Genomic DNA, 27,492 nt, shown 5'->3' with positions numbered 1-27,492 from the left:
CTACCAAGTCAGGTAGTCCCGGAACGAAGCGTACCTCCGTGGGACTGATTCTTGTCATTTCCTCAACTCACTGTCTTCATCCCTCAGCCTGTGTCTTCATGATGTTCCTTTTGTCCGTGCTTTCACTGGAAAGGGTAAACGTGGACACTGTCAAGGGGACGCCAAAAATGAGGGGAAGCGGCAACCATTGCTGAACACAATCACTTACCGTCTTCTTCTGAATAGACTAGAATTAAGCCCTTCAAACAAACCTTCACAATTGAACTTGGAGTTGAATAATTTAAATTCATAGAGTCAAAGGCAGTTAGTTTGTATAGCCTAGACAGATGAGTCAAGTTTTGGGTGTTTTGTTGTTGTTTTTTGTGGGGGGTTTTTGGACTAAGAGCCTACCATTCATTTATTCAACAAATGCTTTTAAACACTCACCACTGTGGTCGGCAGTGGTAATGCCTGTAGATGCAAAGCATGTCTACAGGGGCAAAGACCTGGAATAAACAGTACCACCTAAGAGAACTATCCAGACCTCCAATTTCCATGCCCTTTATGTTCCTATTGTCTTTGCCCCAGTTGACTAAAGGACATTAGCCAAGATTCTGTCTGCTTGGATTTCAGCCTCTTTCCCTGACCATGCCTCTCCGGTGTTCTGCATCCACCCTGCAAATTCTCCAGCCCCCAGCCCAGTGGTACCAGCCTGGACCTGCCCCACCTCCTGGGATTCAGGATGGCACCCAGCTTCAGCTAAACTTCCTGGCACCATGGCGATTCATATCTGACCCTGAGAATGTTCTACCTTCCCCAGATAAGCTTTCACGGAAGAGTGGGAGTCTAGAAAGACAAATAACAAAGATAGGAGTTAGAAGAGGAGGCATGAATGGCAATTGGAGTTACTAATTCCCCCAGATGATTTAATTCTGATTACCTTGTGCTCCTCGTGATAATCCAGTTGACTCCAGAGGAAAGTGATAAAAAAAAATTTTTAAAAACTGTCCATGAAGAAAAAGATTAAAAAAAATTTACATTTTTGGATAATTGATTGGCTTTAGGGGCTTTCCTTTAAACTTCAGACTTTAAGGAGTATGAGGTTAAATATGTCCCTAGCACTGATGATTAAACGTGTGTTGTTTATAAAAATCAAGAAGTACAAAAATAATTTGGTCAGCTCTCACCTTCTGGTCCTTTTGTGATTCTAGAACCCTGAAGATGAGGAGAACTGTGGATGGACTTTATTGAATTATTGAACTGAGTGTCACTGAGGGAAGGGAAACTCCTCCTGTCTGTGAATCTAGGGGAAATTGAGTCATTTTCCTAGATTTGGAATATTTGGACTTAGAATCAGAGTCCCAAATATCACCACCCTCTGGTCAGGCCACTGCCCCCTCGACCCCAGAGAAGAAGAAATCTCAGTGGTAAACAGTATTCCAGCCCAGCTCTCTGCGTGGCTGGTGGACGATTCATTCTCCCATGCCTACTTATTTACAGTTTGAAGGAAAAAGGTTAATCCTGTAAAGGGTACTTGACCATATTTTCTAACTGGGACACATTTCCCCTTTTAAGAGTCCCTTTTTATGTGTATGTGTTCCTTTTTGGGCTAAGGAGATGGGACTCCATCAGCCAAGACCCATCTGTCACGCAGGTAGCCTTGGCCTGGATTGAGAGCTCACCACACAGCTCTATCAACGACTGTGTGTTCATCTTCCACGGTTTGAGTTGCCAAGATGCAGGGAAAGCCTTTTGTCAAACACCTGCCAATGAACATTAGGCAGGGCACGTTCTGGAACATATCATGGATTTCCTTCTCTGTCGTCTTGGGAGCAGAAAAGGGACAGGGAAAAGGAATCAGGAGAGAAATACGAGGATATGTGAGAACACGTACAGGACGGGGGGTGGGGTGAGTCGGACACTGCCTCATGTGAGGAGGGACTCATCAGTTTCCTAAGAAGTAACATAAAGAAGGTAAACTTGGTGTTCAGACACCTGAGGCTTGATACTAAGAAACGCGATGAGATATATTTAGAAGAGATACCTCTGCGCGCATGTGTGTGCACATATGTGCGTGTGTGCAGGGGGCATTTGTGTGTTTTATTGATATATCTGCTGGCCTTGATGAGGCTCATGCAGAAGGTTCTCTGGATTCCTTTGTACGTGGCCTTTACAATCATAAATTGATGCCAGGTGCTTTCTGCATTGTGGCTCTGGGTGTGCACATTCTTCTAGTATATGTTCAGGGCTGTGCTGACTTATTTGGGGTTGGTAAGGAGGGATGTGAGCCGAATGGTGATAGCAATAGTAAAGTACTGCTCCCTGGGTCTGTCCTAACGAAGTGTACAAATCGGCTGGCTTGAAATAGCATGAAGGCGTTGTCCCAGATCAGGGTACCAGTGGGCCGTGCCCCCTCCAGAGCGGAGTCCGTCCGTGCCTCGTGCAGCTTCTGGCAGATCGCCGGCGGTATCAGTCCCGTTGGCGTGTAACTATCCCTGTACTCTCTGTCCATTGTCACGGGGCATTTTCTCTGTGTCTTCTCTTCTTAGAAGGACACCAGTAATACTGGACGAAGGGCACACTCTACTCCAACAGGACCTCACTGTAACGGATTCCATTGGTAGAGACTATTTCTGGTCATGTTTGAGGCATTGTTTGTGGGGGACACAATTCAATACTTAACAAGAGCCATAATAATATTACAGGTATTAGCGGTGCAGCTGCCCTTCATGGAGACTCTACCGTCCTGTGGCCATCACACTAAGAGCTTTCTCTTGTACCCTCACCTCAGTCCTCTGACAAATGAAGAGGTGGAGACGCAGGGAACCTTCATCCACATTTCTTGTCTTACCCTCTTTCGTCCTGGTCCCCGGGCCAGGTTCCCAATGTGCTCATTTGTTACCACACACTCACTGTAGCAAGTGTTTATCCCAGGACCCAAAACCAGACACGTGGTCTGACAAGTGTCATAGGATCACAGTGTAACAGGATTTCAATCCCCGGAGCTGCTCAAGAAAATAGAAATCATGTGGTGAGAGATAACACTGAATGTTCAGAACGGAGCTAAAACATTTCCCTGAGGGTTGGGATTCTTAGGGTAGTGGGTAGAAGATTCCACACTCTGAGCCCAACTTCCTGGGTCTGAATCCCAGCTTCTACCCCCGAACGATCTGGAAGATTTGGGGCCGGTTTCGTAAATGCTGCGTGCTCCAGTTTCCTCCTGAATAAAACGAGTTCCTACCAGGACTGAGCACGTAGAACTTGTTACGAAAGCTAAATAAGCTCATCTATCAAAGTTATTATTACTAGAGGGATGCCTGGGTGGCTCAGTCAGTTAAGCGTCTGCCTTCAGCTCTGGTCATGATCCCAGGGTCCTGGGATCGAGTCCCGCGAGCGGGGAGCCTGCTTCTCCCTCTGCCTCTGCCTCTCTCTATCTCTCATGAATAAATAAATAAAATCTTTAAAAAAAAAAGTTATTATTACTAGAAATAATATTTCACTGCCCCCACACATGGATTTCACAAGCCTTTATCATATACCTTCAATGGGCAAAGTACTCAAAAATCTCCTTTCTCGTGTATTTTTGAAAACAGAAAAAAAAAATCATGAATGAACTCGTTTGGGCTGTGAATATTCTCTCTGCATCAGCTAGGGATGCGGCAAGTCATAATTGATAGCGTTTCTTCTTATCTCTAATTGTCTCCTATCTGTCCATATACTGGGAGGCTGGCTGTGCTCTTCAAACACAGATTCCTTCTCCCACTTCCTGCTCAGCTCTGCCCTTTCCTCCCCAAGCTGCTAATTGCTGACAGTACCAGTGTGGAGTCACTTTGGCCTCATCTCCTTCCGGGAACGGGCTCCAGATGAAAATCCAGGTCTTGAACTTGACAAGCAGAGACGGAGGAGAAGAGACGGGGGGCAGGGTCAGTGGGGGACAGTGGGGTCTCTTGCAGAAAAATGGAAACACCCACTTTGGCCTTGGATTCCTACCAGGAAATGTCTAGGGAGGTGGGCCCTCAGACTGGCTTGGGGTGTGCCGTTTTAGATAACCCCCCACCGTGAATGCCATGGCGGAGGCATATTTCCCTTGCAAATGCTCCCTCTCTTCTGTAGCCCCAGAAAGTTCTCCCTCCTAAGGAGAAGACACTGTGCGTTTCTTTTCGAAGATTTCCCAAATCCCTTTCTCATAGAATGTCTGGTCGGGCACCGGGCTAAGCACACTCTGTCAAGAAATTACTAATTTCAGTGCCCCGGAAAACCATTTTCTTTCTGTTTTACCTCGTTTCCACCCTTCAGAAATCGAACTTTTAGTTCAGCGCTGATACAGCGAGGCAGTCCCTCAAGGCCATGCCGGGAAGCAGGACCTGCCTCTCGGTTGCCTTGGTGGGTTCGGTCTTCCAAGCTTCTTAGTACAAGGGCCTGATGTTCAAATCCTGCACACAAACTGCCACCTTCATTTCCAGGCCACCCTCGCCGCACCCCCCCCCCCCGCCCTGGCATGCATTGCCTCTAGAGAGACTGCTGGGGATCAGTGTTCGCTTTTCCTGGGCGGAGCTCAGCCCTCCTTCCTTTGCTCCTCTTTTTCCTTTGCCTCCCGCGTGCAGGTGCCAAGGTAAGCTGGAGGCATTGGTATTCACGCTTGGTGTGAGCAGCCCAGTCAACATGCACCAGAGGGAAAATATTATTTCTCATAAATGCTCAATAATTATAGTCTTCATTGCATCCAAATCTATACTGTGACACATAGTGGAAAGGTTTCGGATTCTACGTGGAAGAGGCGACAGACACTTACAGGTGAAAAAGGCAAGGAAAAATATATACATCATCAGAGAGAGACCGTTTTCTCTGTATAAACATAGGGAAAGAGATGCTGGTGAGCCTTGGGAGCCCCAGGTTTCCTGTTGCCTGTGCCTTTCATGGTCTTTCCAAGTAGCATTAACTTTCTGAAGAACTGAGCATATTGAAAAGGCCACTATTAGGAAAGCATATTTTTACAGGAATAATTATTCATAGTAATTCCCGTTCTGATTGAAGGGGTTCGGCATTCTCCTTCTACATCAGATGTTAACTGGAAGACATGAAGGGTGTTGCTGAGGGTGGGGGGGTGGGGGGTGGCTGTTTGGATTTGCTTGGAGGTACTGAAATTTCAGGCATAGAAAACTGTTACCTGCTCCCCCTGAAGTGGGCACTGGTGGTGGTGGTGTGTGTGATTATTTGGCATTTTGCAATTAAGACCTGAATGACTTTTCTTGGAAATTTAACTCTAAAAATTCCCAGTGGTGTCAGACTCTACCTTGCTTAAGGAAAACAGATCTGGAGTGGGGTGGGGAAGAAAGATGAAGATGTACTCATCTGAAGGCATTTGGTTTCTTCATTATTTTATCTTCCCATGGAAATGATTTCATAACAATTTTTTATGGGAAAGATTCACAAGAATTGATGTGGAACCATTAGGCACGGATTCCTGCCTAAGTCTGGATATGAATTCCAAAGACCACAGGACTTACTGATGTGTCTCTGGATGTTCGGGCCCCCGGAGGGGGCTTAGCAACACATTTCCTGGATTAAACTGGCATGAAAGTTTAGTCAAACAGCAAGTCCATTTTGTCAAGGGAGGGAAGCCATTTAGAAGGTAAACTAGCTGGTGTTACTTTGACGATTAAGTAGGTAGTATTAAGTAGAACAGGGAGGGCAAACTGTGGCACACAGGCCAAATCCTGCCAGCTGTCTGTTTTTGTGAATAAAGTTTTATTGGTACACAGCCACACCCATTTGTTTATGTATTACCCAGAGGCTGCTTTTGAACTACAACAGCAGGGCTGAGTGTCTGCGAAGCCTAAAATATTTCCTTCCTGACCTTTGGTAAAGAAAGTTTGAGGACCCTTGAATTAGAAAATTAACTAGTTGGGGGAGCCTGGGTGGTTCCGTTGGTCAGGACTCTCTGCCTTTGGCTCAGGTCATGATCCCAGAGTCCCAGGATAGAGCGGGACCTCTGGGCTCCCTCTCCCTCTGCGCCCTGCTCGTGTGCTCTCTCTCTCTCTCCCTCTCTCTCTCTCAAATGAATAATTAAAATCTTAAAAAAAAGAAAATTAACTAGTTGGTGTTACCTAAACTTTTTGGATAGTTGTTAAGTCTCTTGTCTACACATTTAGATGAAATTGTGTATCAAAGGTGGTGTATCTATACTAAGATGCTCAAAGACAAACACAGTGTGGCTTCTGTTGATAAGAGGAAAAGTCCACTGAGATTGCAAGAAATCAGGACCTAGATGCTAAGACTGTCTGACACCCTGACTTCTGCTTTGCTGTGGTTATTGTTGGTTGAAAAGTAGCTTTAACTGCTCAAAGCAAAGGCCTCCTCTCCTGCTACTTAATGAAAGCCCAGTTTTTAACTTCTAACTGAAGGTCTTGTGGAAGTTCATCTCTTGCTCGATCACTGAGGATCACGTGAGACATAATTTGAAGAAAGTTTCTATCAAATCCTATTTGGACCGGGCAGAAAAGTTTTCAACCGACAAAACCACCAAATAGGTTATGATAAAGAATAAATACCACCTGCCCTGGACCTAGGTGAATGTGGGATCACCCACAAAGTAATAGAGCTTTGCACCGAGGGTGATACTGGGCAATCCGCTAAATAAATCATCTATTTAAAAAAAAAAATCACATAGTTGAGGGGATGTGCACTTATAAACCCACTCTTCAATAGAGAAGTACTTAGGGTGCAGTAAGTAGTTTAAACAAAATTAGTGGAAAACCAGGGAGTTTAAGGGAGCAAGAGATCAGGTTTTCTGGGCTCACCACACATCAGGTGATTTAAGCTAAAAATGGCTTAAAATACCGCAATCACTTGAAATGCCTTACATAAACTGACCAGGAATCTGGGGCATTCATGCTAAAGACAATTTTCTTCTCCTCAAGATAAGGGATGGGGAATTAGTCATAGGGTATTTCCAGATAATGTAGTTAACACCTCATGTAATATTAGGTGGGCAGGGAGCTCTGCTCTCGGGCCCAAAATTGCTCCTGCCAGTTCTAATAAGGAATGTGTGTATTTTTAAAGTCTGGGTAGCCACTGATGAGTCATTTCCATAATATGCCTCCCTTTGGTGTGAAATGGGGCAGAAAGTGCCCCCAGCAGCTGTTTTGGTAACTTGTTCAGGTATTCATTCGTTCGTTCGTTCATTCATTCATTCACTCATTCATTCATCACATGGTTCCAGGCACAGTGCTAAATGCTGGAGAGGCGTGTGTAAATAAAATCTTTTCAAGGGCCTTACTGTCCGGTGGGTATTTTCTTATCATCTAGACAGTGCAAGAAATAATTCAACAGCAGAAAGAGATGTGGGGTTGTACCTGGTACGGTCCCTCTTGGCCACGGGAAGGTATAGTGTGGAAAGATTTCTCTTGAGGTGGCGAGGTGATTCAGATGCACCACCAAAGCTGATGAACCTGGCTCTGTGTTGATGAAGGCGAAAGCCTTCCTCTTACTTTTGTTCCTTTTTTTTTTTTTTTTTTTTTTTTGCCTCTCTTTTAATTTTCTACGTGGAGCCTATCTGCTTTGCTGATTCTCAGAATCAGCAAATGGTGGGAAGAACATGTACTTGGGGCCCAACCATCCCTCCTCACATCTGAGTCCCAGCTCTGCCACTTACTGACAGCGTGTCCTTGGGCAAGTTGCTTAACCTCTCTGAGCTCCTATTTCATCAAGTGCTGTAGGACTGAGATGAAGGGCCAGCCACTGCTGTAGCCAGTGCCCGGGGAGAAGGTGAACGAGAACAGAAGAGTCACTGTGGTCCCTGTCCCCCACACCCTTCTGCTGCTTCATGTTGGCTGATGCAGAGTGGCGAGAAGTTGGTCTGTGTGGCTGTGGATCCCTGAGGAGATGCTAATTTTCGGCCTTGTCTCACCCCCCTGATCCAGAGACAAGGCAAATGCTTTCTGTTCTCTCTGTACCATATTCTCTTTCTGGTGCTTTCTGGGGGAATCTCACAATACACAGTAGGAAGCACAGGCCAAGATCCCAACCACGTGCAACTTCTTCTGCAGATGGGTGCCCACGTGTGGGGGCCTGGAAAGTGAGGGCAGTCGGAAGTGCCCCAGAGGAGCAGCAGGAAGGCCTCTGTAAGAGCTCCTGGGTGTGGAATGGAGGCTCTCAGCGACCCACAGCACAGAGGGCCTCGGTGGTTGTGGGGCGTTCACCCAGATGCCGGCGGCCTGCAGCCTTGTCTGTGCTGTGCTTGCTGTTCGGGTCCTGCTGGCACTTGGGCCCGGCAGTGGCCTGACGAACAAAGCCTCACGGGGGGGCCAGTGCTTCTGAGCCATGTGTTTTGGGAAGCACCTCTGTCTTATTCCCCTGGGACCTCAATGATGAGAGCTGGTGGTCGCCCAACAAATCAGATTTCATAAGTAACAGTCTGTGCTGTCTCTCCATGGATAAGGCATGCTTTCCATTCAGGCTTTTAAAAATACTGTAAATAGCTCCCCCCCCCAAGCCCCTTTTCTCAACGCAGGTCACCCAACCGGCCAAGGACCCTATTGGTTTGGTGGAGAGGGAGGCACGACCCCCTCCTAGACCAGAGACAAGTCAGGATCCCTAGAAGATCTCGAAGGGGTGGAAAGTGGGGGAAAGCTGAATCGGTAGGTCGGCAGGATTATGGTTCGCCTCATCCGTACCTTGGCCTGAGCTCAGTTTCCCACCTGCTCTACAACCTACCCCAGAATCCCTATGGACGTGGCACCTGTCAGTTCTTCCCCCAAATAGGTCACTTATCCCCCACCAGGTTCCGCCGTTTCATCAAGGCTTGCCCTCTGCTTGGTAGAGCTGCACTTCTCTTATCGCTGGTATCTCAAGGGTAAGAGGACACATCACCGTGTCAAGTCTCTCTATGAGACTGCGTCTCTTCTCCTTTTGGAGTGAGACTCTGGACAGCCCCCCAGCCACAGACACACAGGGCTCCAGAAGGCAGCCCCTGAGCCCACTTCCCTTCACGGCAGAGTGTCTGCGTGCAAACTGCTAACCCTGTGGGCCCAGAGCCTCTCAGAAATCTGCTGGAAAGCAAGCTCAGGGACAAGAGGAAGCTCCTCGGGACCTACAGAAGCATCTTAGCTCCTGGCCTGCCCTGTTGGCGTGGCCTTTGGGGTCACAAGGCATGGGATCGAATCCCACCTTTGCCAGTAAGAACTGAGAGAGTTCTTTAATCTCTGTGTGTCTCCGTGTTCTGTGATTTCCCAGCATTGTTGTGAGGACAACACGTGTGTGGTATGTGTGTGTTGAGAGGGAGAGAGAGAAAGCGAGCTTAGGTCACTGTCTGGCACGTAGGAAGCATGTAAAATGTAGCTCTGCTGTGAAGCACAAGTTGCAGAAAACCACCCTGTCGAAGTCAAACCAACGATCACTTGGAAAGGCAAAAAATCTGACCAGTGATTTTGTTTATGCGGCAACTGAGTTGGAGTGATAGAATTTTCCTCTGAGCTGCAAAGGGTACTCATTCAATCGTTCTGCATTCGTCTCTTTAGGAACACTGGCTAAGCATCTGTACTGTGTGCCAGGCACTGGACAGAGAGCCAGAAACCCCTCTCCCTGAGGTCATAGTCTGCAGCACACAGGACCATCTAGTAAGGGTCACGATGGGCAGGGAAGGTGAGGACAGCTGTCTGTCATAGGAGGTGATGCCTGAACTTGGTGATGAAGCAAGGTGTCTCATGCACACCTGCCCCACGTGAGATCTCTGCTTGGGCACCTCCTGCAGTATGGTCAAGCCTTCCTGGTTCTCTTCTCCCCAGTCCCAGCCTTTGGCACCCCTTCAGTTCCCGAGTCGTGTTGTGTGGATTGCTCATTTCTGGCCGCCTCCCCCTTCTGTAGGCATAGCTGGGCCGAGTCAGGAGTCACCACTTCTCCATCTGCTTCCCATCTTCCAAAATTCTTGCTGGTGTTTCTCGATCACGGAGTTAAGTAGTTGTCCCCTCCGCCTTATTACGCTTTTAATAGAGTTTCCGGAGGGATTGCGGGCAAAAATGCCTGAACCCACCGTGTCTGGCCAGAAGCCCCCCCAGTCTGTGCTTTCCTCGCCACGCCATCCCCCCCGCACGCTGAAGGATGAGAGAGGATGGCGCAGGCAGGGAGGAACGCGAGCCCCTGGGACTACGGCTGTTACTTCTCCTAGCGCCGTGCTGTTCTGACGTGTTGAGCGCGTGCCGTGTGCGTGCCAGTCTGATTTAGTCTCCAAAATCACTCCCTAAGCATGTCAGCATCTCGAATGTACAGATGAGAAGACAGCTTCAGAGGGGTCGAGTGCATTTCCCAAAGCCACACAGCTGCCGTGAGCTGCAGGTTGGCCATCCAGGCGGCAGACCGCGGCTGGGGTCGGCGTGCGGGATCCGCGGGCAGTGCTCTCGGACCCATGCCCGAGGGGCCGAGGGGCAGGCGGGGGGTGCAGGCAGGCAGAGGGTCGAGCTGTGCTGTGGAGCGGCAGACACGTCAGCCCATCTCCAGGAGCCTGAAACCGGGGTGGCCCTTCAGAGAGGCCCTGGACTGGAACAGAGAGGCCAGCTGGTCACAGAGGCGGCCTGCCGCCTAGAGGGGTGCGTCCTTGGGCAGGGCAGCTTGCTTTGGCTGAGAGCAGCTCCCGAGGGAGGACTCGACCCGCGGTGGGCCTCAGCCCAGCCGCTGGGGAAATGAGTGGCCCCTGGTCCACACCACAGCACCTGCTGGAGAGCCACGTGCTCACGTGGAAGGCATACCTCTGTAACTTGAGGGTCCATTCGTGTAAGTGGGGTATGGGGATAGAAGAAAGGGAGAGGAGAGAGCTAGATAGGTAGCCATCTTGTCTAGTCCGGGAACTGGTACCTCGTGAAGGGGCTGGTGCCGAGGGAGATAATAGTTAAGTCAGATCAGACAAGCCCTGTGTCTGGGGGAAACACTCCAGATGGTGGTACACGGGATCCTAGAGCAAAGTCGGCTGGTGGGGTTAGTTTGACCTTCTTGATACTCATGTGTCAGGGATTTCAGTTGAGAAGGGAAAGACAGTTTCACTCCTTGCCGACATCAGTGGTTTGTGTTCCTTGTTTGAAAATGCTGTTCCTCCCGTAGAGGAAAGATTTGGTTAACTCAGGTGGCAAAGCCCCCTTTGTTTAAGGTCTTCACTTCGAAAGCAGGGACAGTAATATCATTAAGTTATAGGACAGACTTCTCGTGCAGTTTAATCGGTAGAAACCTGTTTGTGCGTTCATCTGAGGAAGTACCAAAACCAAAAACAACTTCGAGGTTTATCACCTTTGATAAAGTCACAGAAGTGCAGCGTGAACAAACACCTTCCTCTTCTCTGTGTCTTTGCCTGTTGGTGGACAAACCGAACCAAAGGACCTTCAGCTTAGGAACGTGTACCCTAACTGTGTATTGGAAGCTCCTGGATACCAGTGGGTTATCTCTGCTCACTGGGCTTGTGATGTTGGGCAAAAGGAGTGAATTCTGAGACTATATGCCTAGCTTCCATCAATACCTGAAAAATAATAATTTGCTGTCCTGAGATTTCCAGTCTGATAAGTGGTCCCCCTCTCTTCTCCCTGACACCGTACCTCCCCAGTGTCCATTCCCTCCTCCCGTAGCTCCTGTTCTCACCCACAACCCCACAGAGTCCCAGATCCTATATCACTCAATGGGAGACATAGTGAGGGGGGCACATGCATTTGTTATGATATATGGATGCCACCTGAGGCAAGAAATAAGTGGTTTTCAAGGATGCTGAACTCATAGAGAACACAGTTCTCAGGGAGTCAGGGAAATGACGAGGTCTGGAGTCAGGAAGATCTGGGTTTGGATCCTGGCATGGCCTGTCAGGAGCTCTGTGTAACCTTGACCAAGTATCAGGTCTGTGAGTCCCAGTGTCCTTATCTCTAAGGTGAGGTCATAATCTGCCTTGCAGAGTTGTTGCAGTATTAAATCAGACACTGTTGCCAAGTTTCTAGAATGATGTTTAGGACTCCTAACTGATTCAGTATATGTTGGCAACTATGGTTACCTTGGGTTAGGGGAGCCACCTGAGTGAAATCAGCTTTTAGGTTATGGAGACCGACTTGAACAAAATCTAAAAGTCACAGGTCTGTGTCACTCTGACCCCCAGATACCCTCAACTGGTTTGCGTTTCTAGTTTGCCACTGTGCCTGACGGGCCCCAGTGGTTTTATGACCTTGAGGTCCTGGCCTGTTTTGTCCTGCCTCATGATCTTCGACAAACAGTCCCTGGTGTTGTGCTCCGTGGGCCCTCCCCCAGGGGGGTGGGTGCTAGGACAGCGTCACCCACCAGCCCCCCCAGGCTGACTGTGTGTACCTCTTCCCAGCCCCACACTCGGATGGTCATGTGGAGGGTATTTCCTCATGGGTTTCGGCAGAAACTGCAGATCAAGGCACCCTCTCCCGTCCATGTTCCAGTGAGCCAGTCACTAAACATTAACCACCTGTCACCAACTCTGCTTACACGGTCATGTCACCTAAGCAAAGCAAAGCACCTGATGGGAAAGTAAATTTTAATTATCTTCCTTGACTCCTCACCCCCACAAAAGGATGACTGTGATGGTGACCCCAGATTCTTGATGGTCTTAGAAACACCAGACAAAACCTACAGCTTTGCAATTCATTTATTCATTCTCCCGATTTCCTATTCATTATGGTGAAAACCTGAACACCCAAGACACAGGGTAGGGCCTGTCTCACCATGGTAGTGGGAGGTGCTTGATGCGTGGACCCTAGAGATAACGGTGGCCTGAGTCTGAAGCCCTAGCATTCCAGTGAGCAGGAAGTTCTACTTCTCAGCCTCTAGGGAGGGATTAAATGGTACTGAAATCTGGAGCAGTTATGGATCTGCCCTAATATGTAGTACAGTTTAAATCAGTTGGCCCTTTACCAAAATCTAGGGAACGAGAAGCAGCGTTAGAGAATAGTAAATATGAAAAACAAGTAAGGAAAACAAACCCGTCCCCTTTTATACTTATTGAAAGGTTATCCTTCCTAGGACCTGCTCCCTCCTCTGATCACACAGTCAAGGTAACCAACATGTGGAGTCACTGTCATTGTGTTTTCGTGGGTAGTTGAAGCCCTGGCCCCCATCCCAGTTTTAACATCAGGCTCACGAGTCTGGGATGCCCCTTATGGAGCAACTAACTAGAGACGTGTATCCTACCCCTGGATAAATGACAAGTGTCATTGTGAAGGCCTGGTGTCTGTGGCCCAAGATGCCATGCAGCAAAGAGGGAAAGGGCATGGGCAGCTCAGGTTCAAATGTCAGCACCGCCGCTTACTAGCTGTGTGACCTTGGGCAAGTGGCTTAACCTCTCTGGACCTCAGATGCCATGTCCGTCAAATGGGAGTATGATAAATGGGATGGTACCCATGAAAGATGTCATGCAAGCCTAGGATGCTCAAAAAGTGTTAGCTACTTATTGTTGTTGAAAGATCTACTACAATGATAGTGTAAAGTCTTGCACTGTAGGTGTGCAATGCTCCTGTGTCCGTCTGGAGGCGAGAACATTCCCATTTCTCCTGCTGCCAGCGTTAAGAGTGGGTTTTTGGAGCCCAAGAGATCGCGTTCAGCTCCCAGCTCTGCCACTTGTTCTTTGACCTTTGCCTCTTTGGGGCTCAGGGCCCTCCCTACCTAGAGTTTGGGTTAGTGGCCGCAAAGAAATCTGGCACAGGTGGGACCCTTCCTGGAAGCATTAAAGTCACATGAGTCCCTTAGCACGAGGCAGGCAGGTGGCACAAAATCAGAACTCGATAAACAAGAATTATTAGTTAAGTCATTGTACTTGTTAGGACTCAGTTTACCTATAAATGAACTGTGGATAAAGCTACTTCCGGAGCGCTCTTGCAAAAAGTCTAGGGCTTGGCTAGAATGTGCGGCAGAAGCTCTCACGCCCCACACGGATTCCTACGTGAAGGGTCCTGCCTTGTGAAGTCCGTCAATTAGGAATCCCGAGGGCACAGCCAGCAGAGGACAGATTTTCAGCCACCTTGACAATTTGCGGGCCAGCCAAACCGCTGGCCTCTGTCCTCGCCGACACCTTGTTTGGTAGGTACGCCTTCCTTTTCACAAGCCAGGGAATTATGAGAGGATGACTCCTATCAGCTGTGGCAGCCAGAGGGGGAGAATGCAGAGTAAGATGTTCCTCGGCGTACTCCGTTGTCATGAGTTCAGCATTTCTCCGAACTTGGAGGGCAAGAGAGCTCCAGCTGCAGTTGGCTGGTCACGGGCCCGCCCTGGTGGCTCCTGCCAGACGTTAACCCGAGCCCTGCCAGCCTCCAAGCCCTCCTTTGCGTGAGCAGCAGTGGGTAGAAGAGGAACATTGTAGGGGAAGGGCCTCCGACCCCTTCTGGGGTATGTCCAAAATCATACGCAGGCAAAAGTGACACCCCCGAGGGCAGAGGACACCAGTCCAGAAACCAGGGATCTAAGGAATGAGAAATGGAGCTCAGAAAGGAGGACGAGGGTCCCTGAGGCTCTGCAAACAGCAACTTGGCCATCAGAGGGATTAAATCACCCAGGCAGGGGACATGTGCACAGCCTGATGGGGCTCGTTTTCCACATTTGTGCGTAATTCCAGGATGCCATAGAGCAGACAGGATGTGGGGTCAGAAGGAACATTAGTCAGGAACTAGAACATGGGCTTTGAACCAAGACAAGCTCAGTTTGGATTGGCTCTGACCCTTCCCAGATGCGTGGCCATGAGTAGCTTTGCCTCCTTAGCCTTTGTCGGGCTCCATGAGAATACCGACCTGGTGAAGTGCCTGGGAGGATCGGAAGTACTAATAGGTCATTATCATTGTCATTATTGTTTTGTTGTTGGCTGTGGCAGCTGGGATTGGACTAGCCCTCTCTTCAGCCGTCCAGCCTCACACTCTTCCCAGCCCAGACACAGGAGCCGAAAGGCAGACATGTAGGCTTCATATCTGGTAGGGTTTGAAGGGATAGAGGTGGGGGTGCTGGGTCAGCCTGGAGGAGAATTTCCTACTGGAGAAAAGTTTAAATATGAAGTTAGGCAGCAGAGCGTGGTTGCCAGTGGGGGCACCCTACCCCAAACATCAGAATTGGGCTGAAATTGTCTTTTAGCTTCTAAAATTTGGACTTGACCATTGTCAGCTGGAGGACTGTGAGCAGGAGGACAGGCCGGGCCAGTGGGTTGCCCATTCAACCATCTTGTGCCCCGATGTGGTCCCGATGACAGCAGCCCCTGCCTCCCCCTGCAACAGCCACAGCCCTGCATCTGCACTGGTTCCGGCTCTCCCGAGCACTCTGCACACCTCTCCATCTAGGATCTTTGGGTCCAAATCGCAGACACTCTCATCGGGCTGGAAGGCATCAACATTTCTGCACCTAGCCAGTGAGAGAACACCCCTCTGCCTTCAGGAACTCAGAATCAAAAGCTAAATTAAATAGCCACGAAATGAATAGATGCAAATTCACATCCCTTCTTGCGCGGGTCACTTTTGTTCTTGAGATCATTGATTTCTGGGCTCTGAGTTGGGGACCCCACCTGCCTGGTGGGAGTAGTATGGCAAAACTGGTTTTCGTGTTTTGAGGCAAAAATGCTACTGGTAGGATTAGAAGGATGGGATTGATTGCCCCTGGGAGGTAGAATAGAGATGCGCATGGGCCCTTTATGGAAGGAACACCTGAGCCAGGTGGGCATGAATTTCAAGAAGGATGGCACCACTTACCAGGTGGAGGACTTCAGGCCACTCAGTGCTACTTCTGTGCCTCAGCGTTCTCATCTATAAAATGGGTATCCTACCCCACAGGGATGGCTGTGTGTATTTTCCCAACATTTTATTATAAAAGCTTTTAAGTATAAAACTTGAAAGAGTATTGTAGCCGCCACCCATGACTACCTAGATTCTGCGTTTTTCCTGCACTTGCTTGCTCACCTAGGGGTCCATCTGTGTATCCCTTTCTCTAGGCGCCGTTACACAGGGAGATTTGGAGGATTTGGAGGAGATATGTGTGAAGGGCCTAGGAGGCGAGAGGTGGGCAGTGGTGTTTGGAATTTTAGAGCACCTAACAAATAATTGTGGCCGTTCTTTGTATGTCGGTGCCCCAGGGAATGGATGTGAACTTGGGTCTGGTTGCTGCAGCCAGGGAACCAGAGGAGCAATGGACTCCATGGCCAGCATGGCACCCAGAGCGCTGGGTAAGGTTGGTGAGAAAGATGGCTGCCCCTTGAATTTTGAAGGCAAAAATGGCTTCAGCTCCTGGGCTATTCCCACCCTCCCACACTGCCACCCGGACAGCAGAACACGCAGGTCTTTCCTTCTCCCCCAGTCCCTGCAGGGCGGAAGAGGTGATGTTGATTCTTGTTAGAATAGAGGCTAGAAAGAGTATCTCCCAGCCCACGGTGAATTCAGAGGGCATTCTAAAGGGAAAACCACAGGGAGCGAGGGCTGGTTCTTCACTTGCTTTGCAGGAGAGTAGGCTCAGATTTGTAGGGGATGCCAGAGCCGGCTCAGTTTTCTAAAGCCCTAACTCTGCAGCATTCTTCAAGGGCTCCAGAGAGTTCCCTGTGCCATCAAATTAAGTTTGGACACTTCAATAAAAAAGTCCCGAAGGAAACTGTCAATTAATGCATTTACACTGAAGCATCATACTTGGGAAAAACATCTTCAAACACAAACGATGTTTTCCAACCATTAAAAAGTTTGCGTGCTGCTTGGTTTCCATAGATACCTGAGGTAATAGCCTCCTTCCCCTCACTGAAGAGTGAGCATTGCTCGAGCGCTTTTTCCTTTTTTTTTTTTTTTTTTTACCTTGGTCTTTCAGACCTTTTTCCTCCATCCCCATTTATGAAAACAAAAGGTAACTAAATTGAAACCTGGCAATGAAATTTGTCTGAGGGAGACAGCTTGATTTATAAGCTCAAGGGACTTCATTTTTGCTCATTTCCTTATTATTTCATGACTTCTACAAATAGCGTTGTTACCTGCAGGGAAGAAATGGAGAATTTTCAATTGATCAGATGATTTCCCCAGTCCATCAAACATATAAACATACTCTAAAGGGAAATGTTCATGTTCTGTTGAAGAGCAACTGAGTTTGGCAGGCCAAATTTGGCAGGCCAAATCTAGCCCTCTGCTTGCTTTTGTAAATAAAGTTTTATTGGAACACAGCCACATTCATTGGTGAACGTGCTATGGCTGCTTTCATAATAACAGTGGCAGATTTGAGTTGTGACAGAGACTGTATGGCCTACAGAGCCTAAAAGATTTTCTCTCTGACCTTTTGCAGAACAAGTTTACTTACTGACCCTTGGCATACAGGAAAGAATCAGGGTGTGGGAGGCATTTAATAGTGTCACTTTAGGCATGTGTTCATCTTGCTGTGACTCAGTTTCTGCATCTTTGAAATGGTAATGACAGGATCCTTTCATAGGGGTTGGGGATTGAAAGCACCTAGCACTGTGTTTTTGTTTTGTTTTTTTTTTTTACTCCAGATTCTTTTGCTAGAAAAGTCCAAAGACGCCTATCTTATGATTCTAGAAGTTATTGAGGAAACCCAAGGAAAGCGGGTAGAAACAAAAGCCAAGTAGTTCCACAATGTTCCTGGCCCAGGTGCATGCCCATGTATCTCCTCCCTGGGAGAAGGTGAGGGAACGTGAGTGGAGCTCTGTTCAGGGATGAGAAAGCAAACAGAAGAAACCACAACCGTCTAGGAAGAAATCTTTAATTTTTATTCAGCTTTAAAGAGTTTGAGAGAGTTTTTTTTTTTTCCCTTTTAACAAACCAGTTCAAGTACATGCCTTCAGATTATAAAAGTACCTGAAATTGCCTAGAATATCAGCATGCATAGCTTGTTAGTATTTACATATATTTACATAGGGAAACAAGAGAAAGATCTACAGTTATTTACAGTCTACATAGGAGAAGAGAAAGGCAGCCTAATTGTATTTCCTAAAATACAGTAGATGAGTAGTCAGCACATGCATATTTAGATAATATTTGCATGATAGAATACAATTTTAAAAGAAAGACATACCTTTGTAACTTTCTATGCTAAGGTGTTGTATAATCAAGGTAATTTTTTTTGTTTGTTTTGTTTCTAGTCTATTTGCATCGAGTGCTTTAAAATGTTCACTAACACCGAGGCAGAATTATTTACCCTGGCAATTAAAGCAATAGCACACACGATCATTTCCTACTAACTAGCAACAAGCTGCTGGTGAATGAAATATCTATTGTTTCTCATTACCCATCGACCACTGTGACGAGATCTCTCTGTATAAGGCAGTGCCTATGCTATCCCCATTAATTATGGACGTAATATAAATGAGACGCTCTCCACAGTGTGTTCTAAATGAAATATTAACAAGGCCAGCGTCTTTGAGCCTGAGAAATGATCTGTTGTAGAGAGCTTGGTATGAAAACGCACAAACCTAATGCAAACACTGGGGCCAGGCATGGGTGCCTGCCTGTGAGATCTGAATTATCTCAAAGTCCATTCTTTTTTTTTTTTTTCATTCGTTTCTGGAAGACAGAGTTAAGAGTTAATTTCTTGCCACGATGTGGCCCCATCAGGAGACCCCGTGGGTTTTATTACCACCCACCCCTGCCTTTCAGTACTACGTTGTAGAATATTTCTGTGACCTAGGTGTAAATGAACTACCTTAAAATCTAAACAGCTTGCTTGGGGGGTTTGCCCTGAAATCTGGCTTGCTCACAAAAACAGTCAGCTCTTGGTTTTCTCAAAGAACCGACGTGGCAGGCCAACTTGGCGGGGTGATTCCATGCAGCAGAAAGGAAGGGGGAAGCTTTTTGTTTCACCTGGACTGTGAAGATAGTCTTTGCACCATTATATTGCAAGAGAACCCATTAATTCTGCCTGGCAATTATTTCAAAGGTTTATTTCAGTATACATGGCAAATACAGAGGCATACATTTATATACAGTATACAGAGCTAGCTATAACTGAGGATGAAGTAGAGTAAAAACGTAAAATGTTTCAAATTAACACACGCTAAATATCTTCTTTTATCTCTTATAAACACCCAGTAGTCCTTCAGCCCTAGTGTTGGAGGCAGCCCGGTTGGAAAATTCCAGTAACCCACCATCAGATCTGTCCCATGTGGAAGGATGATGCCAATTTTGGTGGAAAATTTCTATGGCTCTTCTGCTTAGCAGTTTCACACTAACCCGTGGAAGAATGGGTACCCCAATGCATTCTTCCATCCCAGCAAGAGAATTCCCCGTTTGGAAAGAAACGGTACTCTGAGCAATGTGGGTCATCCAGGCAACACTGGCAGGAAATGCCCATGGGCTTCTTTCATGGCTAGGAGACAGTCCGTGGTATCCTGCCTTATTTGTAAGGAGACCATCTCTCAGGCCCAATCGGCTGTAGGTTTTTGGCGGGCACAGATGGAAGGGAGACTAAACAGGAGTAGTATCGCCCACGTGGATTGTACCTGAGCCGTTCCTCTTCCTTTCCCTCATGCAGAGCACCGCCCCCACCCCCCCATGCAGGTCTACAGTCTCAGAAAACAGCAGGTCTCAGAAAGATGAAATCATTCTAAATATTGCTTCTCCAGTCTTTTGAGACCAGACATAAATCTGTCATGGAGCCCTTGGAACATTTATGGCAGGGATTCTGGAACACAGAAGAGGTATGAAAAGGGCCTCATTTATTTCAAGGGAAAGTTCAGAACAGTTCATTGAATTGAAAACACAGGTCCTGAAAAGCCTACCAAGGTCAGTGTGCCCTTAAATCCTGCTGATAGCCTAAGTGAAAATCCTCCCGTGCCTGGCCTTCCCAGAATAAACATGGCTTTGGGCCTCTTTGGATGGTTGGGATTAGGTGCCTTTTCCTCCCCAAAACTTAAGGCTAGTGAAGACAAATATATTCTTCTGTCTTAAAAAAAAAAAAAAAAAAAATCCTTTCCAGCTTTCCAACCTGAACCTACTAGTCTCTGAGTTTGTGCCTGCAAATATTTCTCAGAGAAATAACGGTGGCGCTTGTCCTGACTTTGCGTCTCATTCTGCCCAGGTCTTCAAGTCATTCTCTTAAAACTCTGGAGCGAGCTTGCTAGAAACTCATGTCTTTTGTCAAGGGGAATGCTGTGGTCCTTGTAGTCTGACTCGGATGTGGGGATATACTATTTGGGATACCTGAAGTACAAACAAGAACGGTTTCGTGTCACCTTGCAGACTGTCTCTGAATGGAGGCCTGTGGCTGTTTCTGCAAAGATGTACCACATTTGTTCTCCTTCAGACATTTCACTCAAGACACCCTTTGCAATTGCGGGGTCTGACCTGTGCTGGGACCAGCTACATTTTTGGTAATGGAGTGGCCTAGCCCATTGCTCGGGCCTGCCACCTTCAAGCCCCCCCTCAGTGTCACCTGGGGAATGGCACTCCTTTACCTACTGGGGGAGAGACAAGTCAACTGAAAAGAACCTCCGAGGTTTTCCACGCTTGCGAACCTGTTTTAGCAAAACAAACAAAAAAACCTGTTTTCTTGTGGCAAGAGGAGAATATCCTAACTCACTGGGCATTTGAGTGGGCACTAATCTTCCATAAGGCTGAAAGTCTGAATGCGATCTAAATGGATGTGCTGGAACACTCTCTCAGACTTTTAAAGCCTCCACAGTTAAAAGCAAGAATCTGCACTCCTAATCTTCTTCACTGTTTTCTATTTGAGAAACTGAGTAGTATTTCCCTTCTGTAATAAATGTTAAGAACAGCCTGTGAGTTAGCAAAACTCCCAAAGGCTGCTGGGGCGGGGGGAGTTCCGTTTTGATGCCAACAGGAAGTATCCGCATGTATTCAAGCCTCTGTGGGAATCAATTGTTCGAAATCTATAGGAGCAAATTTCTTAGGAACTCATTGGGGGAGGGTGGGGAATGGGGACCAGAGTCTCAGAGAACGTGTCAGGTATTCTCCTCCAAAAGGCCACCCTCATCCGACATGTATGCGAATGTATAGTATGGAGATTTGCTTAGGTTTCACTGGTTTTGATGTGGTTCAGTTCATGCTCTGAAAAAAGGTCTATGATCCAAGAGTAGGTTCCTTAGCTGGGCAAATCTGGCACGTGGAGGTGGCATTTTGAATCAGGTGGCCTTTCGGTTAAGGGCCATTTGCTATTGGATCATCTGAAGTGGCGCTGAGTCTTCAATCTTGTTAATCCAAATGGATATAATTTCAATTTAGTTCACTGACTAAATCAACAATGGAAAAATTGTCCTTTTAACATTTCTCAGGTGAACACGTGACAACCCAATTCATCCTAGCCAGGGGCCTCACACTGTGGCCAGGCAAAGCGTGGCCAAGGAGGCCCTCATAGGGAAGCTTCTGCTGAGGGGGAGACACACAGCAGGGCCTGGGCCATATGCAAACATCGGTGTCCTGTGTTTGGGAAGGAGGCTTTGCACAGCTTTGCGTGGATTCTGGAGCGGGTCGATCTGTGTGGTTACCTATGTGGCTTTGGAAACGTTGCTTTTAATCTCTGATACTAAGCGGGCTTCTCTGTAGTTGTCCCCGGCTCGGAGAGCTGGGTCGGGGTTAGAACATCATGCTTCTGAAGGTCTCTGCACGGTGCCTGATGGGTTGTAAGCTCTCAATCCATGCTAGCCATTGTCACCCCTCGAATAGTCCCTGTTGGCAGCTGCTCATTAGAAGAGCATGGCAGCTTGGAGGACGGCATCCTGTCGGGGGATACTGTCCTTTCAGGTGCTCTGCTCTAGTGCCTCCCATAATTTTGGTGGAAGTGGGTGTGTTCCTTGATGAGCACTCACCTCGCGACTGTCAGCTGGATTGCACGAGCATCAACAGTGAAGGAAGGGGGTGGCTTGGGGCTGTGGTCATGCTTGGGGGAAGGCCCCTGAGCCTTATTCCCCTGCACACTGCCTGACTCCATGAACTAATGGAACACATGTGGGGGCTTAGACGATTGTTCTCTGATGGTAGGGAACGGACAACATCTGGGGGGCAGTTTGCTTTTGTTTGCCTCTCACATCGGCGATGTAAGCCCGTAATTGCTTTTAGGAACAGACGTGTACCAAGGTGTCCGGAGATGAGCTCTGAATCACGGTGTTGCGCTTTTCCGGTAGAGTGGTTCCAGACTCTTCTGTCGGGAGTGTTACTGAGACAGGGAAAGACAGAGGGTGTGGAGGCCGCTGCTGACGCCACCTGAGACGTGTGCGCTCATTCCCTCGTCTCCACCAAGGCTAAGCCACTGCCGTGTTCTGGGGCCACCGGACAGGTGGTTGGGTCTGCACTGGGCAAGTGTTTGTTCACCTTACAGACCCCAGAGGGGTAACAGGGAAAGCTTGGAGGGTTTGAAGAGACACTGTGTTGCCCTCCTTCCATCACTGTCCCGGGAGTTCAGCACGATAATCACCACCCACTTCCAAAAGGGTTCTGGTTCCCTGCCCTTGGGGTTCCGAGCGCAGGCTAACTTCCGTGCCGCGTCTCTTGACACACTACTTTTTGTTGAACTGACTCCTTCAACATTTGCCGTATGATGTCCTGGTATCAGTATGTCTGTAGTAAAGCAACCTTAGAACATCTTCTGCTACTCTCGAGATCATTGAATAGATAGCTATTCCGTGATAGTGTGTCTATATTTTTTTATATGTCTCATAGTGAAATCTACTTTAAGACAGGAATATAGTCTTCCCTTTAAGGAAGCATGCATTTTAAAATAGAGCAGCTTGAAAACTGAACATTGTGTAATATGTGTCCTTATTAAAATGTAAGGTAGAGTACTAACCAATGCATCACAAATAGCAATATGTGGGTGATTTTTTTCTCTACTATATATTGTTTATCAGGAACCTCTGGATCTTTTCCTTTGAAAGAGTCAATATCCGTTTGTGTTCCATGTGGACACCTCCAAATTGATGGCCAGTGGTTATCCAATAAACGTTAATGAAAAGCAGCTACTTAACATTTTCATCCCAACAAAGGGTCTTAGAAGGATGGATAATTTAGATCTCAGGGCCTCAACCATAAACAAACAACTGCTTTTTAAACCCCACCTTTCTGTAGTTCCAGATTGTACTGCAAACCTGACAACTGATTTCTGAAAGAGAAGGATGAACCCTTATTACCAAGATACTCTTAACTTAATCCCAAAAAAGAGTCGTAGGTAATTTTACATACACTGTAAAGATTGATGGCACACTTCTCCTCTGGCAGCTCGAAAAGGTTTGACTAGATCAGAAATGGCATTCCAGCGTGATTAAAGATTCTGCTGGGCTTCCCAAAGATTCCCAGTCCCCGTGTCGTCCACACCCTAACTCACGCCGTGTCCCCAGGATGGAGCCGCGACACCCCAGTTCCCGGGGTTTGCAACTGCGCGCAACCTACAGGCTTCCGATGAATTGTTCTTAAAAATTCATTTAGGGGAACCCGCAGCTCCAGCCAGTGTTTGTGTGTCGACGTGTTGCTATTATTTTATTTATCACGATGGATCAGTACAGCGGTGGTGACAACCAACAAGACATTGCTTCAGATATTTTATAGCAGAGTTGTTAACGTTATTTCCTTTGTACGGCTCTTTCATCTTTTCTGAATTATGTACCGATGCCCCAGAAAGTGGCATGAAAGTCATTTGATGGTGATTAAAGGGCTCTTTTAAATTTTTTTTTATCAGTTTAAAAATGTTTGTTTTATCTTGTATCATCAGCAGTACCGGCTTATTTACTAATGAGATTTCCCTAATGTGGCTCCGTCTCATTCTCGTGATAGGCAGACCAAAAAGCTGATGAGCCAAAAATTAGAACTTGTTGTTAAACTGTCATCACATCTGATCCTATAAAGATGTCACTCAGAGGCTGCCATGGGTAAAGAGAATTCCCCAAGAAGTCAGGAGGGGAGCGGGCTTGGGACTGAGAGGCGCCGGCACCAGCTGAATGGAGCAAGAACCCAGAGGCTGGCTTTGCCAAACGTCTGCAGGTCATCTTCGCAGGGAAGGTGGTCTTTGCTTTCAGGGGCCCCTACTGCACCCCTTTCTTCTACAAAGCCAGCCCTTGGTAAAAGATGGGGCTTTTCTAAAATTTATGCTTTCCAGCATGGTAGCGACGTGTGAAATGAGGTCAACGGCAATTGCATTCAGATTCCTTGGAAGGAAAAGGCATGTCCCCCAGCTCCCCCGTCAACCTGATTCTCATCAACGAAAGGGCAGAATTTCTTTGCAAAAAGACCACTCCAACAGTGCAAGAGTGCACCATGATATCATTTTAGAAGGTCACGGTGGCAAGATACTACATTGGGTTGAGAAGAATTCCTCTTACTGCTTTCCCCAGTGGCCTACTTGCATCTTCTGTCAGGATTGCAGAGGTCCTGATCACTGTCGTGATGTGCAAATGCTGATGTTATAAGCACTCTGGAGCAGGGGTGGGCAGCCTCAGTTTTGGGGATGAGCTGACTGGATCCTCTCACCACTTGGGAGCTGATGGCAAATCTCCTGCCCAATCTTTGGTGGTTTTGGCAGCTGCAAAGTAAAATGGAAATCTAAGATATCCAGAAAATTATGCAAAACACCATCTCCACCTGAACTCTGCTAAGAATTGAGGCCAAGATGATATTTGGCTTGAGTTACCGGGATGAGCATCTCAATTCTTCAATTTGTCTTTAGAGGCACTTTGCTTCCCTTTTTCCCCGACATGGGATGCAGAGGAGTCAGATAAACCACTCGAAATTTTTTCGATAAATGTGCCAGGTGCTAAGCTAAGGGTTATTAGGAATGATAATTCAGTGAGAGGGAATTTGGATGACATGAGCCTATTTCCATTACACTTGAGCCACACAAATCAATTCGAAAAGAAATAGCTGAATCCAAGAAAGTAACTGGCTATTTGGGGAGCAGACATGGTGAGGGGCTTGGGGAAGTTAAACACCCATTACTATTTAATTAAATCGAAGTCATGTCGGTTGTTCAAATTCTGAACTAATGGGACTTGTCCAACCCAGTCAAGGAGCCAGTAATCATCAGAACTCAAGTCTGACGATATCCTACGCCCACTCCACTCTACACCGCTCCCCACAATCCTGTCACTTGACCCATTTACTTTGCAGATTAATTCAAATATGACCATAGACACTGAAGTCCTCCCCTACCAAACAAGCAAAAAACTCAAGCCTGCTTTATAGCACTTTCCTAAAATTATAACGCCTGGAGATCCTAATTCTCAAAATGACCTTGGCACCCAATAGTTCTAGAGCACAATCACAGTAAGCACAAATCAAACCATCTGGGGGGGGGGGGATGTTTCTCCATGAAGCACTCCCCTTGGGCACAATGTCAACCCTGTAGGGGCAGGAAAGATGGTAAGCTTTGCGTGGGGACAGAAATGCATTTCCCTCTCTGTCAGATGTCCTGAGTGTCTTCCCTAATGGTGACCTTATCCCCATTACCTCTTCCATCCTCTTCTGCCACCCCCCTCCCTATCAGCTGATAATTAGTTGGTGTAGCAAGGGCTGTGATGCACATAAATAATCATAAGATGCCAGATAAACTGTATTGGTTTTAAATTAGAGCCGTGCCTACCGTGTCTCCCTATGAACAGCAGCCTATTATTTTTAATTATGGCTTGCAAAGCAAAGTGATTTCTTTCCCCCTTTACAGCATCCCTGACAGCATTGTGTCAGCTGGGATGATATGGTACCCCACCGGCGTGCACATCCCTAGCCACAGCACCAACTCTTACTCAAAAGGTGAATCGAAGTAATCAATCACACTCATTGCAACTTACAATTTGACGTGGGCTGGGAGGAAATGTACCCCCTTAGTCACTGTCCCATTGCAGATATGGGGTGAATGTGACGTTTACAAAAAGGTTTCCACAGGCTCTGGATGAATTAATACATGTGTCGCGTGTCTGCATGAGGCATGTATGTATGTATGGCAGGGAGTCCGTGTATTTTCACACAGCACTGAAAACTCTTCCCCTAGCAGCACCGGGGTCGAAAATAAAGGAAAGATCAGGCACCAGTCCCTCTCTGGGTTTTCTATCTGATGGGCCATTATTAGAGTGGTTGGTTTACTTCAGACAGATGGTTCTAGAAACACCTTGGTGTCAGACTGCCTCATGCATTCAGAAGTCAGTGGGTTGGATGAATTTGTTCCTGGGTGTTCAGAACGATGCCTGCCGTCTTCTCCTCTTTGCTCAGAAGAGACCTGTGATGTGACTGATCGATGTGCCTATTTATTGTCGAAGCCTTTTCCTCCCCGAGGCGTGAAAAGTGACGCCAGCAGAGTTGGTGAGTCTGCTCTCCCAGAATGTCACATCACACCTTGTACAGGCACGTGCTGAGTTCAGGACCCTCGGCATCCGAACCAGGCGGGGCGAGGCTTGCTAATTCCCAGACAGAACGAAGTCAGCTCATCACCTCTTTTCTTTAAAAAAAAATTTTTTTTCTTGGTCTTTTTTCCTTTGATTTCCAGCAACAAGGAGCTGCCACCACCGTCTACTGTGCCGTCGCTCCAGAGCTCGAGGGCCTGGGAGGGATGTACTTCAACAATTGCTGCCGATGCCTGCCGTCCCCGGAAGCCCAGAGCCCAGAGACGGCGCGCGCCCTCTGGGCGCTCAGCGAGCGCTTAATCCAGGGAGCACCGGGCAGCCCGTCCGGCTGAGCGCGAGCGCGGGGAGCAGCGGTGCGCGCTCCCGGCCCGCGCGGGCGCCGGACCCCGCCGCCTTGTCGTCCGGCGGCGTCCCGTGTGCCCCGACACACCCCCGCCAGAGTACAGGGGACAGGAGTCGCCACAACAGAGTGAAGACAATGTCAAGGACCGAAGGGAAGCAGGGAACTGCAGGGATGCAGGGCCAAGGGCGCAAGCGCTCTTTTCTGGGGCTGGGCGAGGCTGGCGTCTGTCTGCTTTCCTGGCGGTGGCCTGTTGGAAGGTGAACGCGTAGCTGGTAGGCAGGCTCCTTGCCTCGCTGTGGGAGCCCACGCCCTTCTCGCGCACTGTTTAGAATAGCCAGGCGCCCCCCGCCCCCCCACTCGCCACCGCAGCCCCACTGTAGTCAGGAGCCGGCCTTCTTCTGTTTAGGGAAGCAGAGGCGGGTGCGTATCCTTTCCTTCGTCCTGACCAAGCCTGAGTGGGCGCAGCAGTGACTGGGGGAGAGAGCTCTGGGACCCCTGGTCCAGCCAGCCAAGAGGGAGGTGACCCTTAGAAATGGGTGGGGGAGACAGCGCTGGTGGGTGGCCAAAGGGCTGGCCCACCGACCCCCTTGCCAAAGCTGCCCCAAAAATCCTTGAGAGATTATTACAAACAAATTTTGCAAATCATTCTCCAGACACCTTGGCAGGCAAGAAAGGAAGCATTGCGTCCATGAGAATATACAGGATACTTTGGGGGCCGAGCATAAAAAACTTGTGCCCTTCGTTCCTCATTTACAGTTTCCAGAAGCAACCTGATGGTGGAGGTTCACAGCCTCCCTGTTGTTATCCTGCTTGAGCGTTTCCGCTTCATCTTCCTCTCCTCCCATCCTATGCTTAATAAAAGAACATGCTTGAATATTATCACCTGAAGTTTGCA

General features: G+C 47.9%; 1 protein-coding gene across 2 annotated transcripts in view; it reads left to right on the top strand.

Annotated features, from left to right (window-relative positions):
- Window positions 1-27,492, top strand: part of WWOX (WW domain containing oxidoreductase) — a 980,179-nt gene that overhangs the window by 917,754 nt on the left and 34,933 nt on the right. The window contains exon 9 of one of the 2 annotated variants that reach the window (XM_035025299.1): window positions 26,398-26,612. The exons of the other annotated variant lie outside the window; for it this stretch is intronic. Coding sequence (XP_034881190.1) covers window positions 26,398-26,586 — 189 coding nt within the window. The 3' untranslated portion in view covers window positions 26,587-26,612. Of the gene's footprint in view, window positions 1-26,397; window positions 26,613-27,492 lie in introns of those variants that run through there. 2 annotated transcript variants of the gene reach the window in all.

Source organism: Mirounga leonina, unplaced genomic scaffold (genome assembly GCF_011800145.1).
Source record: "Mirounga leonina isolate KUSES-001 unplaced genomic scaffold, KU_Mleo_1.0 Mir_180, whole genome shotgun sequence".
NCBI lineage: Eukaryota > Metazoa > Chordata > Mammalia > Carnivora > Phocidae > Mirounga > Mirounga leonina.
The sequence above is the reverse complement of the archived record's forward strand: the minus strand, read 5'-3'. Positions and strand labels throughout refer to the sequence as shown.